The 19940-nt window shown below is 46.3% G+C and overlaps 1 protein-coding gene across 2 annotated transcripts in view; it reads right to left on the reverse strand.

The window, feature by feature from the left end:
• The window catches only part of HMCES (5-hydroxymethylcytosine binding, ES cell specific), a 34529-nt gene that overhangs the window by 5293 nt on the left and 9296 nt on the right, over positions 1-19940 (reverse strand). The window contains exons 3-5 of one of the 2 annotated variants that reach the window (XM_053598438.1): positions 13549-13692; positions 12322-12447; positions 2238-2416 (exon numbers count right to left, since the gene is read on the reverse strand). In XM_053598438.1, coding sequence (XP_053454413.1) covers positions 2238-2416; positions 12322-12447; positions 13549-13692 — 449 coding nt within the window. The remainder of the gene's footprint in view (positions 1-2237; positions 2417-12321; positions 12448-13548; positions 13693-19940) is intronic. The other variant, XM_053598439.1, reaches the window with a different exon arrangement.

Consider the following 19940-nt stretch of genomic DNA (forward strand, 5'->3'; position numbering starts at 1 on the left):
CTCTACCAAGGGTGATAAAGTTGAGACTCTGTCTCTAAATAAATACATAAATAGAAAAATAAGGATCGGTGCTCGTAGCATAGTGTTTAACAATGCTTAGCCACATACACCAAGGCTGGCATTCAATCCTGGCCCCGGCCAGCTAAACAACAATGACAACTGCAACAACAATAACAACAACAAAAAAATAGCCAGGCTTTGTGGTGGGCACCTGTAGTCCCAGCTACTTGGGAGGCTGAGGCAAGAGAATTGCTTCAGCTAAAGAGTTTGAAGTTGATGTGAGCTGTGATGCCACAGCACTCTACCAAGGGCAACAGGGTGAAATTTTGTCTCAAAAAAAAAAAAAAAAAAATGTTAAAGTCTCTGAGATCCAGATGCGTTTTATAATGAATGGCATCTCTCACAGTAAAATGGTTTAGTTGGCAGTAACTGGCTTAACAACATACAAAATAATGGTATCTTTTAGCTGGGCAAGGTGGCTCACACCTGTAATCCTACCACTTTGGGAGGCCAAAGTGGGAGGATCTTGTGAGGTTAGAAGTTCAAGACCAGCCTGAACAAGAGCAAGAACCTGTCTCTACTAAACATAGAAAAATCAGCTGAGCTATGAAGTCAGTACTGTGAAGGAACAAAATCACTAGAAAGTGTTTTTTTTTTCTGAGACAGAGTTTCACTTTGTCTCTTTGGGTGGAGTGTTGTGGCATCTTAGCTCACAATAACCTCAAGAGATCTCTTGCCGCAGCCTCCCAAGTAGCTGGGATTATATAGGTGCCCTCCACAATGCCCAGCTAGTTTTTCTATTTTTAATAGAGACAGGGTCTTGCTTTTGCTCAGGCTGGTCTCAAACCCGTGAGCTCAAGCAATCCACCTGCCTTACCCTCCCAGAGTGCTAGGATCACAGGAGTGAGCCACCGCGCCTGTTTTTTTTTTTTTTTTAATGCAAAGATTCTTTAGCATATGGGCTGAATGAAAGAAAAAAGGAGGCCAGGTTTGAACCCGTCCTCTGGTATATGGGGCCAGCGCCCTACTCCTTTGAGTCATAGGCACTACCCTTGGGAAAAGTGGGTTTTAAAGAGACACTTAAAAACGTTTTCAGCGATGCATTAAAAAGTAATGGGCTGGGCGGCGCCTGTGGCTCAGTCGGTAAGGCGCCGGACTCATATACCGAGGGTGACGGGTTCAAACCCGGCCCCGGCCAAAACTGCAGCCAAAAAATAGCCGGGCATTGTGGCGGGCACCTGTAGTCCCAGCTACTCGGGAGGCTGAGGCAAGAGAATCGCTTAAGCCCAGGAGTTGGAGGTTGCTGTGAGCTGTGTGAGGCCACGGCACTCTACTGAGGGCCATAAAGTGAGACTCTGTCTCTACAAAAAAAAAAAAAAAAAAAAAGTAATGGGCTGGGGCTTGGTGCCTGTGGCTCAAGTGGCTAAGGCGCCAGCCACATATACCTGAGCTGGGGGGTTCGAATCCAGCCCAGGCCCGCCAAACAACAATGAGGGCTGCAACCAAAAAATAGCTGGGCGTTGTGGTGGGCACCTGTAGTCCCAGCCCCCAGCCCATTACTTTTTTTTTTTTGAGACAGAGCCTCAAGCTGTCACCCTGGGTAAAGTGCTATGGCATCACAGCTCACAGCAACCTCCAACTCCTGGGCTCAAGTGATTCTCCTCCTCAGCCTCCCGAGTAGCTGGGACTACAGGCACCTGTGACAACGCCTGGCTATTTTTTGGTTGCAGCCCTCATTGTTGTTTGGCGGGCCTGGGCTGGATTCGAACCCCCCAGCTCAGGTATATGTGGCTGGCGCCTTAGCCACTTGAGCCACAGGCACCAAGCCCCAGCCCATTACTTTTTAATGCATCGCTGAAAAAGTTTTTAAGTGTCTCTTTAAAACCCACTTTTCCCAAGGGTGGTGCCTATGACTCAAAGGAGTAGGGCGCTGGCCCCATATACCAGAGGACGGGTTCAAACCTGGCCCTGGCCAAAAACTGCAAAAAAAAAAAAAAAAAAAAAACAAACAAACAAAAAAAACCCACCCACTTTTCCCATAGTTTATGTGGTTTTTATGCTATAATTTTGCATAGTGCAATGATTTTGAGGAATGTGTGCCATGTTACCCCTCAAGTGACCATAACTATATTTTTCAGAACAACTTAGTTTCCTACTCTCTAAAGCTTCCTAACTAAAAAGGCAGAGGACAAATCCTCCTTTGAATCCTTTTGAATCCAGGGATAAGTATGACTTGCCTGTGGTGGATGTCACTCAAGCCTTTGCAGGAATCCACTGTGATGATGGTATAGGAATATAGGACATTTCCCTCTGGGGACTCCCAGCAGTCAAAGATCCCAGCCATTGTCAGCAGCCTCCAGTCGTCCCAGACTGTCTCCCAGTTCTCATGACCGTCTGCAACACCAGTGTGACCTGACTGGAAGGAAAACACAGACGCAGATCAAATGCACCCAGCAGCTTTCTTCTACATGCAGGCTGGGCACTACAGATGTGAAAGCACACACCTCATTTTAGAAGTAATTCAGCACATGTTTATCGACCCCTCTTGATTAACTGTCATCAAAGGCAAGAACATGGTAGCAAATGTCCACTGAAGCTGTTAATTTATGGTTCCTTCATACTTTCAGAATTTGATGCCTTCGCTGGCCCAAATTCTAGCTGTCATTACATTGTTAATCTGAACCCAAGCCAGCTGCTTGCGAATGAAGCTTTCATGTGTTTTATGCCCTTGTGTCTTGCTGAAGCAACCTTCCTCTCCCCCAAATATCCTTCCCACCCTTTTCATTATCCCAACTCCTACTTGCCACTCAAGATTCAATTCAAGGCCTGAAACACAGAAAGCGGAAAGAACATCACTTTTACTTTAACTATAAGCAAAAAGCTGGATAATTTACCAAATTGTAACTTTTCCTAAATTCATCAGATAACTGAGGTCCCAGGGCAAACATGAGCCTGAAACTTAAGGAAAGACAGAGATCTCAAAGCAGAGATGGGACACAAGTACCGGCTTATTGGTGACAAATGGAGAATTCAGGTAAAGTAAACTGGCTAAAAGCAGAGTATGGGCTAACAAGAGACCTCGGGGTGCTGTACCAGCTCACACGGTCTCCATGGACCTCACTGGGAGTCACAGGGAAGAGTGGAGCCTCACCCGATTACTTCTCCTCTAAGGAGCAAAAGTCTTAAGCTGCCAGAGAAAAGGCAAAAAATCCCCATCACCCTACAATGCAGGTAAAGATCCACTGAGGCTGGGAAAGGTAAAGAAAGAATTCCCTATGCCCTGGGGAAGGAGTAGGGTCAACACAAAAGCCTGAGCCAGAGAGCCAAGTCTGGCAAAGACAGACTGAACCAAGACAACAGAGAACTACTTCCAAGCCCCCTAAGACAAATAGTCCCCATGTGCCAAACTTAAGTAGTCTACTTGGAGAGGAGGGGAGAAAAAAAAACTGGCTGGGTGTTGTGGTGGTGCATACCTATAGTACCACCTACTTGGAGGCTGAGGCAGTTCAAGCCCAAGAGTTTGAGGTTGCTGTGAACTATGACATACCATGGCATTCTACCCAGAGTGACAGAGTAAGACTCTGTCTAAAAAAAAAAAAAAAGAATGATTATCAGATGGGATAAAAAACAAAGGGTGGCGCCTGTGGCTCACTGAGTGAGGCGCTGGCCCCATGTACCGAGGTGGCAGGTTCAAACCCAGCCATGGCCAAACTGCAACAAAAAATAGCCGGGCATTGTGGTGGGCGCCTGTAGTCCCAGCTACTTGGGAAACTGAGGCAAGAGAATCACCTAAGCCCAAGAGCTGGAGGTTGCTGTGAGCTGTGACATCACAGCACTCTACTGAGGGCGAGAAAGAGACTCTCTCTAAAAAAAACAAAACAAAAACAAAGGCCCAAAATTCAAGGCTGGACAGTGTCACAGGCCCATAACCCTGTGATCCTAGTACTTGGAGAGGCTGAAATGGGAGGATCACTTGAGACCAGGCGTTTAAGACCAGTCTGAGCAAGAGCGAGACAAATCTCTACAAGAAACGCAAAACTTCGCCAAGGGCAGTGGCATGTGCCTGTTGTCCCAGCTATTCTGGAGGCCGGGGCAGGAAGATGACTTGAGTGTGGAAGTTTGAGGTTGCTGTGAGCTATGATGACGCCATGCACTCTAGCTCAGTGGTCCTCAAACTATGGCCTGCAGGCCAACGGCCAGCTGGATGTTTCTGCCACAGCTGCCTGTCCTGCTTAGTAGCCGACTTGTCCCGGGCCGCAGTGTGCATGTGCGGAATGTGCGCCAACTCTCCAACTCCGTTCCTTCTCTCTGTCTCTCCCCGGGTCTTATTACCGTCCTGCTTAGCAACCCACTGTCCGGGTCGCACTGCGCATGTGTGGAATGTGCCCCACACTCTCCGACTCTGCTCCTTCTCTCTGTCTCTCCCCGCCCCTCCTTCTCACTGTCTCTCGACTCCTCATCTCAGTCTCTGGTGTAATCAGAGGAGTCACCAGGTTGCCTGTGCAGAGCCTGCTGCTGCCTAAGGACTGAGGTAAGAACAAGTTAGGATTTTTTTTTTTTTGCAGTTAGTAGGGCCTTTTTTTTTTTACAGTTAAGGGGAGGCCTTTTTTCCTGAAGTTAGGAGGTCTTTTTTTTTTTTTTGCAGATGGGGGCACCTTTTTTGGAAGTTAAAAGAGCCTTTTTTTTTTTTAAGTTGGTTAGTTGGTTGGGGGTAGTTTCTAGGAGGGGTTGCATCACAGTGATAATGCAAATGGTCAGCGCTCAGAGGTAATGCAAATAGTGCTCAGTGGTGATGATAGTTGTAAGTGCTCAGTGTTAATGCAGATTGTCAGCAGTGTTACCGCAAATGGTCAGCGCTCAGTGTTATCACATGGGGGCCCCAAACTGTTGATCTGCCCAGGGCCCCGTGGGAACTTAATCCGGCTCTGCAGACAGCCAAGGAGTAGGAAACCCAATTTAATTGACAGTAAGTGCATTTATATTCTGATTGCTATTCAGTTGTGTATGATGTTGTATGTTGTGTGCTGTGTAAGCCCCAGTTCACACTGTTGTGATCTCTGAGCAGTGCGAGTTCAGCAATATGCTTGTATGGCTGAACTCACATGAGATTCGGAAGAAAAAAGGTATATGTGCCTTCTTTTTTCTGCAGTGGAATCTGATCGGCATGGGTCTTCTCACCCATGCCGATCAGATTCCTGTGTGAGTTCACAGATCGCAGTGCAGTTCACACAGGGTAGTGTGAACTGGAAAGGTGGCGGAGGAACCGGCTCTGTAATCGTGCCTGTTCCCGCACTGCACCAGTGTGAGCCTGAGGTAAAAGTGGAGTTCTACAATATGGGCACTGGCCAGGCTGAAATGATGTGGACTGGCAAGGCTGTGTTGATGGGCACTGATCAGACTGCATTGATGGGCACCAATCAGACTGCATTGATGGGAAGTGCAGTCTATATGTCTGTGTGAGCAGTTATTGCTGGTATATTGTTTTTGGAGCATTGTATATATATATATATATATATATATGTATGTATTTTACTAATAGCAATTTGGAATCCCTAGGAAACAATGATATCAAGAAAGAGAAAAATTAACTTGCAGTATAGGATATTCAAAGAACAGTGGACTTATGATTACTTTTTCATGCAGTACAAGGAAAGAGCTGTGTGTTTGATATGCCAGAATATAAAATCTGTGTTCAAAGAATACAATTTGCATCGACATTATCAAACCCAACATAAAGATAATATGATTGTTTGGTCGGAGAAGTGAGAAAAGATAAAATATTAAAACTGAAATATACATTGACAACTCAGCAAAATACTTTTGTGAAACAGAAACAGCTAAATACTTCATCACTGTGAGCAAGTTTTCAAGTTGCCAAGCTAATAGCATGCACTGGCAGACCATTCGTGGAGGGAGAATTTGTTAAAGAATGCCTTCTTTCTGTTGCCAAAAAGATGTGTCACCAGAGAAGGCCAATTTATTTAGTACAGTGAGTCTTTCAGGACCCTCAAGTACATGAAGGATTGAAGAAATGGGAGACAATTTGCATCAGCATTTGCAAAACTCCATAAAAAACCTTTCCTATTTTTCCTTGGCACTTGATGAAAGTAATGATGTTTGTTGATTCTGCACAACTTCTAATTTTTATTCGTGGGACAAATGACTATTTCAAAGTCACAGAAGAGCTTGCTGCACTGCAAAGCATCAAAGGAACAACTACAGGAGAGGATATCTATGAAAAGTTTTGCCAAACCGTGAATAATTTGGAGCTGGACTGGGCAAAACTAGCCAGTGTGACAACTGATGGTGCTCCTAGCATGGTGGGTCTAAGAAAGGAGTAATTGCTCACATTAACCAAGAGATGGACAAACATAACCATTCTCATCCAATAGCCATGCACTGCCTCATCCACCAACAAGCGCTGTGTAGTAAATCACTGAAGTGGGACCCTGTTATGAAAATTGTGGTATCTTGTGTTAACTTCATTAGATCTAATGCACTAAACCACAGAGAATTTCAGGAATTTCTGTCTGAGCTAAATGTTGTCTGTAAAGATGTTCCATACCACACAGAAGTCCATTGGCTGAATCGAGGGAGAATTTTGAAACATTTCTATGACCTACTTCCACAGATTACAGCTTTTCTGCTTTCAAAAAACAAAGAAGTACCAGAGCTCAATGATGCAGAATGGAAATGGCACCTTGCCTTTCTGACAGATGTAACAGAGCTACTCAACAGTTTCAATGTGCAACTTCAAGGAAAGGGGAAGCTCATCTGTGATATGCAATCTCATGTGAAAGCATTTGAAGTAAAATTAGGCCTCCTCATCAAACAAGTGAAGGAGGAAAATTTCTGCCATCTCCCCACAACTCAAAATCTGTTAGTGGAAAATCCATTGGTTGCATTCCCAAATAAAACATGTGTGGATTCACTGGAAAAGTTGCAAAAGGAGTTCCAATTTAGATTTAAAGAGCTTCATCTTCATGAACAGGACATACAGCTTTTCCGTAACCCATTTTCTATTGACATTGAAAATGTGGATACGATTTGATTTACCTAATGGAACTGGCTGAACTGCAGAATTGTGACTCTCTGAAAGATGCATTCAAATCAAGCAGCCTTCCTAATTTCTATGCATCTCTCCCCTCTGAGACATAGTCTAATCTCAGGAACCATGCACTCAAAATGGCAACCATCTTTGGTAGCACTTATGTCTGTGAACAGACTTTTTCCAGAATGAAACATCTGAAATCTCCAACCAGATCTAGACTGATGCACACTTGCATCACTTGTTACGACTGGCAGTGACAAATATGGAACCAAACATTGACCATCATTAGCCAAAAGCAGGCACATAGTTCCCACTGAAATACTGGTAAGTTTGTTGATTTAACTTTAGTTGTTCTTCATTTTAAATATTGTATTTGTTCCCATTTTTTTACTTCAAAATAAGATATGTGCAGTGTGCATACGAATTTGTTCATAGCGGTTTTTTTAAACTATAGTCCGGCCCTCCAACGGTCTGAGGGACAGTGAACTGGCCCCCTGTTTAAAAAGTTTGAGGACCCTTGGGATAAAGCAAGACCTCAGAAAAAAATTCAGTTCAAACGTCATCTTCTCTGGGAAGCTTTCTATGATGCCCCCGTCTGAATTATATGCTATGTAGGTCACTATAAAAGTTTTTAAAACAACCCACCAGCTCCAGCCTCTCAAGAGTGCTAGGATTACAGGTGCGAGCTACCATGCTTTGGCCTAATTTTTCTATTTTTAGTACAGACAGTATCTTGCTCTTCCTTTAGTAGAGATGGGGTCTTTCACTTCCAAGAAATACTCAACAGCATCCTTTCTTTCTTTTTTTTTTTTTTTTTTGAGACAGTCTCAAGCCGTCACCTTCAGTAGAGTGCCGTGGTGTCACAGCTCAAAGCAATGTCAAACTCACGGGCTTAAGCGATTCTCTTGCCTCAGCCTCCCAAGTAGCTGGAACTACAGGTGCCCACCACAACGCCAAGCTATTATTTTGGTGTTGCAGTTGTAGCTGTTATTGTTGTTTGGTAGGCCCGGGCCGGGTTCGAACCTGCCAGTTCTGGTGATGTGGCCAGTGCCCTACCTGCTGAGCTATAGGTGCTAAGCCAACAGCGTCCTTTCTGATTCAACCATACAAGTTTTAATATGCTCAGCTAATTGGTACTGCTGGGAGGACTTCATTTGTTTTCATCTGCACAGACTTTATGTTTTTGATTTTTGCGTATCTCAAAATTTTTATAATGACCCATGAATATTCTGTGCCTAAGAACCTCACAAGCTTGTCTTCTGTAAGCACTGAGCACTATTCTATCATCACTGGTCAAACTGTCTGTGTCTTGAGCTCACAGCAACCTCAAACTCTTGGGCTCAACCAATTCCCTTGTCTCAGCCTCCTGAGTAGCTGGGACTATAGGTGCCTGCCATGATACCCAGCTAGTTTTTCTAGTTTTAGTAGAGATGGGGTCTTGTTCTTGCTCAGGCTGGTTCCAAACTCCTGAGCTCAAATAATCCACAGGCCTCAGCCTCTCAGAGTGCTAGGGTTTCAGGTGTGAGCCACTAGACTTTGGCCTAATTTTTCTACTTTTAGTAGAGACAGGGTCTTGCTCTTCCTCAGGCTGGTCTCAAACATCTAAGCTCAAGCAATCTACCTACCTCAGCCTCCCCAAGTGCTAGGATTTCAGGTATGAGCCACCTTGCCAGGCCTACCAGATACACTTTTACAGGTAAGAGAATAACTGTATAGAATTAAGCAAGGTGCCATCATAGTTTACACAATTGCTTAACAGTCTCTCTCCAGAGTGCTAGAGAAAAATTCTTTTTGGTTATACTATTTTTAGTTTAAAAATGGATAGGCCAAGCTCAGTGCCCATAGCACAGTGGTTATGGCGCCAGCCACATACATCAAAGCTGGTGGATTCGAACTTGGCTCAGGCCAGCTAAACAACGACAACTGCAACAAAAAATAGTGGGGCGTTGTGGCAGGTGCCTGTAGTCCCACCTACTTAGGAGGCTGAGGCAAGAGAATCACTTGAGCCCAAGAGTTTGAGGTTGCTGCGATGCCACGGCACTCTACTGAGGGTGACATAGTAAGACTATCTCAAAAAAAAAGAAAAAAAAGAAAAAAAATGGATAGGCCAGGCAAGGTGGCTCACACCTGTGATCCCTAGCACTCTGGGAGGCTGATGAGGTAGGTAGATTTGCTGAGCTCAGAAGTTCTAGACCAGCCTGAGCAAGAGTGAGAACCCATCTCCAAAAATAACTGGGAGTTGTCGTGGGTGCCTATAGTCCCTGTGGCCTCAAAGCTCACAGCAACCTCTAACTCTTGGGCTCAAGCGATCCTCTTGCCTCAGTTTTTCTAATTTTAGTAGAGACAGAGTCTTGCTTTTGTTCAGGTTGGTCTCAAACTCGTGAGCTCAAGCTATTCACCTGCCTTGGCCTCTCAGAGTGCTAGGACTACAGGTATGAGCCACCTCACCTGCCTGGTAGAGTGCTGTGACATCACAGCTCACAGCAACCTCACACTCCTGGGCTCAAGCAATTCTCTTGCCTTGGCCTCCCAAGTAGCTGAGACTACAGGCACCCAGTTATTTTTAGAGATGAGGTCTCACTCTTGCTCAGGCTGGTCTGGAACTCGTGAGTTTAGGCAATCCACCCACCTTGGCCTTCCAGAGTGCTAGGATTACAGGTGTGAGCCACTGCACCTAACCTTAAATAGACATTTCTATAAAGAAAATATATAAGATCACTAATCATCAGGGAAATGCAAATCAAAACCATAATGAGAGGCCACTTCACACCCACTAGATGGTTATGATAAACACAGAAAATAAGTGTTGGGAAGGATGTAGAGAAGCTAGAAACTTCATATACTATGTCTGGAAATGAAACTCAAAAGAATGGAAAACAGGGACTTAAATGGATAGTTGTATACCAATGTTCATAACAGCATTATTCCTAACAGCCAAAAAGTGGAAATAACCTAAATGCCTATCAAGTGATAAATGAATAAACAAAATGTTATATACAACGGATTATTTCTGAATAAAAAGAAATGAAGTACTAATTCCTGTTAAACATATGCCAAACATTTGAAATACTATGCTAAAAAGGCCAACACATAAAAGATAAATATTGTGTGGCGCCTGTGGCTCAGTGGGTAGGGCACCAGCCCCATATACCGAGGGTGGCAGGTTTGAACCCAGATCCAGCCAAACTACAACAAAAAGAAATAGCCGGGCATTGGGCGGCGCCTGTGGCTCAGTGAGTAGGGCGCCAGTCCCATATGCAGGAGGTGGCGGGTTCAAACCCAGCCCCGGCCAAAAAAACACACACACACACAAAAAAAAGAATGTGAAGTCTGGGGTGGTGCCTGCGGCTCAAAGGAGTAGGGCACAGGCCCCATATGCCGGAGGTGGTGGGTTCAAGCCCAGCCTCGGCCAGAAACTCCAAAAAAAAAAAAAAAAGAAATAGCCGGGCATTGCGGCGGGCGCCTATGGTCCCAGCTGCTCGGGAGGCTGAGGCAAGAGAATCGCCACAAAAAAAAAAAAAAAAAAGAAATATTATGTGATTCTACTTATATAAAACACCCCAAACAGGCAAATGTGTATACACAGAAAACAGATTAGTGGTTTCCAGGGGCTGGAAGAAGGGGTAAATGTAGAGAGGATGCTTCGTGGTTACAGGGTTATGAAAATGTTCTGAAATTAGTGGTGACGGCTGTACAACATTGTGAATATACTAAAAATCCTGAATTGTACACTTAAAAATGGTGAATTTTTAAAATTTTCTTATTTATTTATTTTTTTAAGCAATTCTCTTGCCTCAGCCTCCCAAGTAGCTGGGACTACAGGTGCCTGCCACAGCACCCAGCTATTTTTTTGGTTGCAGCTGTCATTGTTGTTTGGCGGGCCGGGCTGGATTCAAACCCGCCAGCTCAGGTGTGTGTGGTTGGCGCCTCAGCCCTTGAGCCACAGCCCCAGAGCCTACAAGACAGTTTTTACCTTTCCTCTCAGTGTCTCAGTTTCTTCACCTGTGTAATTAGCATAACAATACTTTCTTCACAGGATTAGAAGTATTAAATACTTAATATGTATTAAGTTAACATTAAATTATTCTTTTTCTTTTTGAGAAAGAGTCACACATGGGCGGCGCCTGTGGCTCAGTCGGTAAGGCGCTGGCCCTATATACCAAGGGTGGCGGGTTCAAACCCGGACCCGGCCAAACTGCAACCAAAAAATGGCTGGGCATTGTGGCAGGCGCCTGTAGTCCCAGCTACTTGGGAGGCTGAGGCAAGAGAATCGCTTAAGCCCAGGAGTTGGAGGTTGCTGTGAGCTGTGTGAGGCCACGGCACTCTACCAAGGGCCATAGAGTGAGACTCTGTCTCTACAAAAAAAAAAAAAGAGAGAAAGAGTCACACTTTGTTACCTTCAGTAGAGTGCCATAGCATCCTAACTCACAGCAACCTCAAACTCAAGCGTTTGGGCTCAAGTGATTCTCTTGCCACAGGCTCCCAAGCAGCTGGCCTACAGGCGCCCACCACAACACCCGGCTAATTTTTTGGTTGTAGTTGTCACTGTTGTTTGGCAGACCAGGGCTGGATTCAAACTTACCAGCTCTGGTGTATGTGGCTGGCGCCCCAGCCGCTGAGCTACAGGCGCCGAGCCCAAACTATATGTCTTAGAATGAAAGTTCTGCAAGGAAAATGTTGGAGTTATCATATGAACAAGTAATTCCATCCCCCCACACACATATATTTAAGAGAAATGAAGCCATTCCTACCCAAAATATGTAGACACATGTTCACAGCAGCACTGTTCATGATAACCAAAAAGTGGGAACAATCCAAGAGTCTACCAACTATTGAATGAATAAACAAACAAATTGTGGTCTATTAATAGTATGAACTATCACTCACCACAGAACAGAATGAAGCACTGGTCCATGCCAGGCTTAGGACGAACCTTGAAAACATCAAGTGAAAGAAGTGAAAGAAGCCAGCTAAGTGAAAGAAGCCAGTCACAAAAGATCAAATATTGTAAGATTTCATTTTTATGAAATGTCCGTACTACGTAAACCTATAAAGACAGAAAGCAAATCATGTGCTAGAGACAGAGGCAGTGGAAAATGTGGAGTGACTGCTAATGGCCTATGAGGTTTCTTTCTAGGGTAATGAAAATGTTCTAAAATTAGTGGTAATGGTTGTATATCTTTGATATATTGAAATAGAATATCTGAGTTTGGATTAATTTGTTTCCCTGTACTTTTCCAAATATATATAGTGAGTGCTGAGAATGATACCTTCTCTGTCTTGACTTGTGGGAAATAGATGAAGTAAGGCTGCCTCTGGTTTGCTCCCTGATATCTCTGCCACTCGTAGAATCCATCTGCTAAAACAACACAGCGTCTTCCTTTTCCAAAAGGCACCTAAGGGAAAATGTGTCCAGGATATGTTCTTAGTGACACGGTCATGTTTCACAGGCTGCCATTATATGGACCCTTGAGTTAAAATCTCAGGCCTATTAACATGTGACGTTAAACAGTTAATTTCTCTGTGCCTCACTCTTATTATGTATAAAGTCACAACTTACAGTTGTTGAAAAGATTAAATAATGGACATAAAAGCAACCAGCTCTGTTCTAATGTATAGGAGCAAGTCTCCAAAGCTGGTTCCCAATGAACCATGCTTCCCAGGAGCCCTTCCTACACTGAATTTGGGCTGGCTCTGTAGAACCAGCATGCAGCAGGTAATGCTGTATAACTCAAAGGCTGGGTCACAAAGCCTTGAGGCTTCTGTACCGCTCTGTTGGATCGTGGGCTCGGGGTAAGTGAGTCAGCATGGCAGAAACCTGACTACCTTGATACCTCTAAGCGAGGCGTGTGGAAAGGCTTCCACTGTCTTGGCCACCCCAGCTGAGGTGACAGCTGTGAGTGAAGAAGCCACGTATGACATCCAGCCCCAGCTGCCATCTGATTACAACTACATCAGGTTCTCAAAGTGAAAACTGCCTGGTTAAGCCCAGTCAACCCAGACAATATGAGAGATAATGCTATTGTTTTGTTCTAAACCACTAAATTTAAGTGTGGTTTGTTACATAGCAATAAAAAGAACAGTACTCCCCATTAATAACAGGGAATACTGGCTCGGCGCCCACAGCTCAGTGAGTAGGGCCCCAGCCACATACACCGAGGCTGGTGGGTTCAAGCCCAGCCTGGGCCAGCTGAACAACAATGACAACTGCAACCAAAAAACAGCCAGGCATTGTGGTGGGTGCCTGTAGTCCCAGCTACTCGGGAGGCTAGAGAGGGAAGATAATCACTTAAGCCCAGGAGTTTGAGGTTGATGTGAGCTGTGACGCCATGGTACTCTACTGAGGGTGACATACTGAGATTCTTGTCTCAAGAAAAAAAAAAATAACAGGGAATACTCTCTCTAAACTTATTTTATTTTTCAGGTACACAAAGCACTAATAGTTTTGTTAGCAAAAGGAACAGAGTATATGCCTTTTCCCTAGACCAGCTACCTACCTTGAATGACTGTTTCTCCATCATAGTATCACTACGGCAGTTGGTAGTATTGAACTGCAGCTTGGAAGGATCATCTTCTTTGAACCAAGATGGGATCAAGCCCCATCGCATGGGAGCAATGATACGTTCAGATGAGTCTGCATCCTGCCACACAAAAAAGGTTAAGATCTAGTGAGATCATAATTGAAATTTAGAAAACCAAATTTAGCACATGTACATAGTATTATATTATTAGTGGTACTGAAATACAAAGAATAAAAGGGAGTCTACCTCAAAACAATTTTAATGATTTATCATGATACAGATAACCTGAGTTCCTTAGCAATCGTATCTACTAGAATGTAAGGCATTCTGCTTAGGTAATTAGTACTACTACGAAAGAGACAATGGCAGACCCTGCACTTCCTGTGGTCCCAGCTCCCAAGAAGCATACAGACCACTGTAAAACAATGGGGTCTACGTCATGAACAGGGGACACAGACCACTGTAAAACAATGGGGTCTACGTCATGAACAGGGGACGCAGGCCACTGTAAAACAATGGGGTCTACGTCATGAACGGGGACGCAGGCCACTGTAAAACAATGGGGTCTACGTCATGAACAGGGGACGCAGGCCACTGTAAAGCAATGGGGTCTACGTCATGAACAGGGGACGCAGGCCACTGTAAAACAATGGGGTCTACGTCATGAACAGGGGACGCAGGCCACTGTAAAGCAATGGGGTCTACGTCATGAACAGGGGACGCAGGCCACTGTAAAGCAATGGGGTCTACGTCATGAACGGGGGACGCAGGCCACTGTAAAGCAATGGGGTCTACGTCATGAACGGGGGACGCAGGCCACTGTAAAACAATGGGGTCTACGTCATGAACGGGGGACGCAGGCCACTGTAAAGCAATGGGGTCTACGTCATGAACGGGGGACGCAGGCCACTGTAAAACAATGGGGTCTACGTCATGAACGGGGGACGCAGGCCACTGTAAAACAATGGGGTCTACGTCATGAACGGGGGACGCAGGCCACTGTAAAACAATGGGGTCTACGTCATGAACGGGGGACGCAGGCCACTGTAAAACAATGGGGTCTACGTCATGAACGGGGGACGCAGGCCACTGTAAAACAATGGGGTCTACGTCATGAACGGGGGACGCAGGCCACTGTAAAACAATGGGGTCTACGTCATGAACGGGGGACGCAGGCCACTGTAAAACAATGGGGTCTACGTCATGAACGGGGGACGCAGGCCACTGTAAAGCAATGGGGTCTACGTCATGAACAGGGGACGCAGGCCACTGTAAAACAATGGGGTCTACGTCATGAACGGGGGACGCAGGCCACTGTAAAACAATGGGGTCTACGTCATGAACGGGGGACGCAGGCCACTGTAAAACAATGGGGTCTACGTCATGAACAGGGGACGCAGGCCACTGTAAAACAATGGGGTCTACGTCATGAACAGGGGACGCAGGCCACTGTAAAGCAATGGGGTCTACGTCATGAACGGGGGACGCAGGCCACTGTAAAGCAATGGGGTCTACGTCATGAACGGGGGACGCAGGCCACTGTAAAGCAATGGGGTCTACGTCATGAACGGGGGACGCAGGCCACTGTAAAACAATGGGGTCTACGTCATGAACGGGGGACGCAGGCCACTGTAAAACAATGGGGTCTACGTCATGAACGGGGGACGCAGGCCACTGTAAAACAATGGGGTCTACGTCATGAACGGGGGACGCAGGCCACTGTAAAACAATGGGGTCTACGTCATGAACAGGGGACGCAGGCCACTGTAAAACAATGGGGTCTACGTCATGAACGGGGACGCAGGCCACTGTAAAGCAATGGGGTCTACGTCATGAACGGGGACGCAGGCCACTGTAAAACAATGGGGTCTACGTCATGAACAGGGGACGCAGGCCACTGTAAAGCAATGGGGTCTACGTCATGAACAGGGGACGCAGGCCACTGTAAAACAATGGGGTCTACGTCATGAACGGGGACGCAGGCCACTGTAAAGCAATGGGGTCTACGTCATGAACGGGGACGCAGGCCACTGTAAAACAATGGGGTCTACGTCATGAACAGGGGACGCAGGCCACTGTAAAACAATGGGGTCTACGTCATGAACGGGGACGCAGGCCACTGTAAAGCAATGGGGTCTACGTCATGAACGGGGACGCAGGCCACTGTAAAACAATGGGGTCTACGTCATGAACAGGGGACGCAGGCCACTGTAAAACAATGGGGTCTACGTCATGAACGGGGACGCAGGCCACTGTAAAGCAATGGGGTCTACGTCATGAACGGGGACGCAGGCCACTGTAAAACAATGGGGTCTACGTCATGAACGGGATGCAGGCCACTGTAAAGCAATGGGGTCTACGTCATGAACGGGGACGCAGGCCACTGTAAAGCAATGGGGTCTACGTCATGAACGGGGACGCAGGCCACTGTAAAACAATGGGGTCTACGTCATGAACAGGGGACGCAGGCCACTGTAAAGCAATGGGGTCTACGTCATGAACGGGGACGCAGGCCACTGTAAAGCAATGGGGTCTACGTCATGAACGGGGACGCAGGCCACTGTAAAACAATGGGGTCTACGTCATGAACGGGGACGCAGGCCACTGTAAAGCAATGGGGTCTACGTCATGAACGGGGACGCAGGCCACTGTAAAGCAATGGGGTCTACGTCATGAACGGGGACGCAGGCCACTGTAAAACAATGGGGTCTACGTCATGAACAGGGGACGCAGGCCACTGTAAAGCAATGGGGTCTACGTCATGAACAGGGGACGCAGGCCACTGTAAAACAATGGGGTCTACGTCATGAACAGGGGACGCAGGCCACTGTAAAACAATGGGGTCTACGTCATGAACGGGGACGCAGGCCACTGTAAAGCAATGGGGTCTACGTCATGAACGGGGACGCAGGCCACTGTAAAACAATGGGGTCTACGTCATGAACAGGGGACGCAGGCCACTGTAAAGCAATGGGGTCTACGTCATGAACGGGGACGCAGGCCACTGTAAAACAATGGGGTCTACGTCATGAACGGGGACGCAGGCCACTGTAAAACAATGGGGTCTACGTCATGAACAGGGGACGCAGGCCACTGTAAAGCAATGGGGTCTACGTCATGAACAGGGGACGCAGGCCACTGTAAAACAATGGGGTCTACGTCATGAACAGGGGACACAGGCCACTGTAAAGCAATGGGGTCTACGTCATGAACAGGGGACGCAGGCCACTGTAAAGCAATGGGGTCTACGTCATGAACGGGGACGCAGGCCACTGTAAAGCAATGGGGTCTACGTCATGAACAGGGGATGCAGGCCACTGTAAAACAATGGGGTCTACGTCATGAACAGGGACGCAGGCCACTGTAAAACAATGGGGTCTACGTCATGAACAGGGGATGCAGGCCACTGTAAAGCAATGGGGTCTACGTCATGAACAGGGGACGCAGGCCACTGTAAAACAATGGGGTCTACGTCATGAACGGGGACGCAGGCCACTGTAAAGCAATGGGGTCTACGTCATGTACAGGGGATGCAAGGGTTCTACAAGGACACGCAGAAGAGGGCTCACCCTCAAAAGGCTTATACTTGAATACGTGAGGCAACAAAGACATAAAGATGTTAAATAATAATATAACATACCCTACAAGTGTTACAGCAGTTCAAAAGAGAGTGATCTGTGAGCATTAGAATGGGGAAGTATCAGCTCCTGATAAAGGACACTGGAGGGGCAGTTTTTAGAAATGGATCCCACAAGAGGTACAGGATTCAGCCAGGACACAGGAGGAAGATCAGCCAAAAAAATGACATGAGCAAAGAGGCCACATCAGGAACATGCAGAGTAGTTCTGTGCAGAAGAGTTAGCACAGCAGGATTGAGGATGCTATTGTTTTTTTGAGACAGTCTCACTTTGTCACCCTGGGTAGAGTGCTGTGGCATCACAGCTCACAGCAACCTCAAACTCTTGGACTTCAAGCGATTCTCTTGCCTCAGCTTCCGGAGTAGCTGGGACTACAGATGCCTGCCAAAACATCTGGCTATTTTTAGAGACGAAGTCTCGCTCTGGCTCAGGCTGGTCTTGAAGCCATGAGTTCAGGCAATCTGCCTGCCTCAGCCTCCCAAATTGCTGGGATTACAGGCATGAGCCACCGTGCCTGGCCTCAGGATGCTATTTTTAAGAGTATCTGCTTATAAAGTTAACATTTTAGAACACGGATGTGAGTGTTCTCATCTTTCCCAAATTGATGAGGGTATTTTATTCTCCTTAATCTGTCTGTGCAAATAATGAAGTTTATGCTGAACACTGCTTTCCTCCTGGGAGTCTGGAATTTCGGTACTTGCTAGGCAGAGAGTGCCTATGTGACCAGCCTCCAGTAAGAACCTTGGGCCCTGAATCTCTAATAGTTTCCCTGGGCAGAAATACTATCACATAAGTGACTGTATTTTTCACTACTAGAAAAGGTAACATGCTAGGTGTGTCCCCTCACCAAAAGAACATCAGGAAGCCTGTGCATGGACTTTTCCTGATTTCTATGTCTGTCTTTTTCCTTTGCTGATCTAGTGTGTGTCCTTTCACTGTAAATTTTAGCAACTGTATATGGCTGAGGCATCTAAATATGGGGGTAGTCTTGGGGACTCCCAACACATGATAGTCAAACTTTCTTTGGATAACGGGCCCCTTGAGAATTGGATAAAATCTATATAGTTAAAATGTACACACACATCATTCTGCATAGTACAGTACAATCTGGGTTGGACAAGAGCAGAGAGGAGAGGCTGCATTTAGGGATAAATGGTTCAGAGATCTGGTGACAGTAGCAAGAATAAAAGTGATGGCACGCACAGGGCGGCGCCTGTGGCTCAGTGAGTAGGGCGCCGGCCCCATATGCCCAGGGTGGTGGGTTCAAACCCAGCCCCGGCCAAACTGCAACAACAACAACAACAACAACAACAAAAAATAGCCGGGTGTTGTGGCGGGCGCCTATAGTCCCAGCTGCTCTGGAGGCTGAGGCAAGAGAATCACATCAGCCCAAGAGTTAGAGGTTGCTGTGAGCCGTGTGATGCCACGGCACTCTACCCGAGGGCGGCAAAGTGAGACTCGGTCTCCACAAAAAAAAAAAAAAAAAAAAAAAAAAGAAAATGATGGCACGGCGCCCGTAGCACAGTGTCGGCCACATACACTAAGGCTGGTGGGTTCAAACCTGGCCCAGGCCAGCTAAACAGCAATGACAACCGCAACAAAAAAAATAGCTGGGTGTTGTGGCAGGCACCTGTAGTCCCAGCTACTTGGGAGGCTGAGGCAAGAGAATCACTTAAGCCCAAGAGATTGAGGCTGTTGTGAACTGTGACACCATGGCACTCTACCAAGGGCGACATAATAAGACTCCATCTCGGAGGGGGGGGGAAGGGCTGGCAGGTTCAAACCTGGCCCGGGCCTGCTAAACAGTGACAACTACAAGAACAACAAAAAATAGCTGGGCATGTTGTGGCGAGCGCCTGTAGTCCCAGCTACTTGGGATGCTGAGGCAAGAGGATGGCTTAAGTCCACGAGTTTTAGGTTGCTGTGAGCTGTGATGCCACTGCACTCTACTGAGGGTGACATAACGAGACTGTCTCCAAAAAACAACAACAACAACAACAACAAAAAAAGATAGAAAAAAAAACTTTCTGGCTCAGTGCTCGTAGCACAGTGTTTACAGTGCCGGCCACATACACCAAGGCTGGAGGGTTCAAACCCAGCCTGGGTCAGCTAAGCAACAATGACAACTGCAACAGAAAAATAGCTGGTCTTGTGGTGGGCACCTGTAGTCCCAGGTACTTGGGAGGCTGAGGCAAGAGAATCACTTGAGCCCAAGAATTTGAGATTGGCACTCAAACTCTTGAGCTGTGACGCCACGGCACTCTATCATCAAGGATGATATAGTGAGACTCTGTCTCAAAAAAAAAAAAAAGAAAATTAAAAATTAAAAAAAGAAAAATAATGAATTTTGGTACAAACAGATTTAGATAAAGGAGAAAATAGGGATTATTCAGTTTTTGGCCTAGAAGAGTGAAATAATGCTACCAGAAGAGAAAAACCTAAAGAAGGGTTTGATTTGAGGAAAGATCACACACTGGATTTCTTTTTTGTTGAGTCAGAGTCTCACTTTGTCACCCTCGGTAGAGTGCCATGGTGTCATAGCTCACAGCAACCTCCAACTCTTGGGCTCAAGTGATTCTCTTGCCTCGCCTCCCTAGTAGCTGAGACAACAGGCACTGGCCATAACGCCTGGCTATTTTTTAGAGATGAGGTCTCACTCTAGCTCAGGCTGGTCTGGAACCTTTGAGCTCAGGCAATCCACCGGCCTTGGCCTCCCAGAGTGCTAGGATT

The sequence above is a fragment of the Nycticebus coucang genome, chromosome 8, assembly GCF_027406575.1.
Source record: "Nycticebus coucang isolate mNycCou1 chromosome 8, mNycCou1.pri, whole genome shotgun sequence".
NCBI classification, from domain to species: Eukaryota; Metazoa; Chordata; class Mammalia; order Primates; family Lorisidae; genus Nycticebus; species Nycticebus coucang.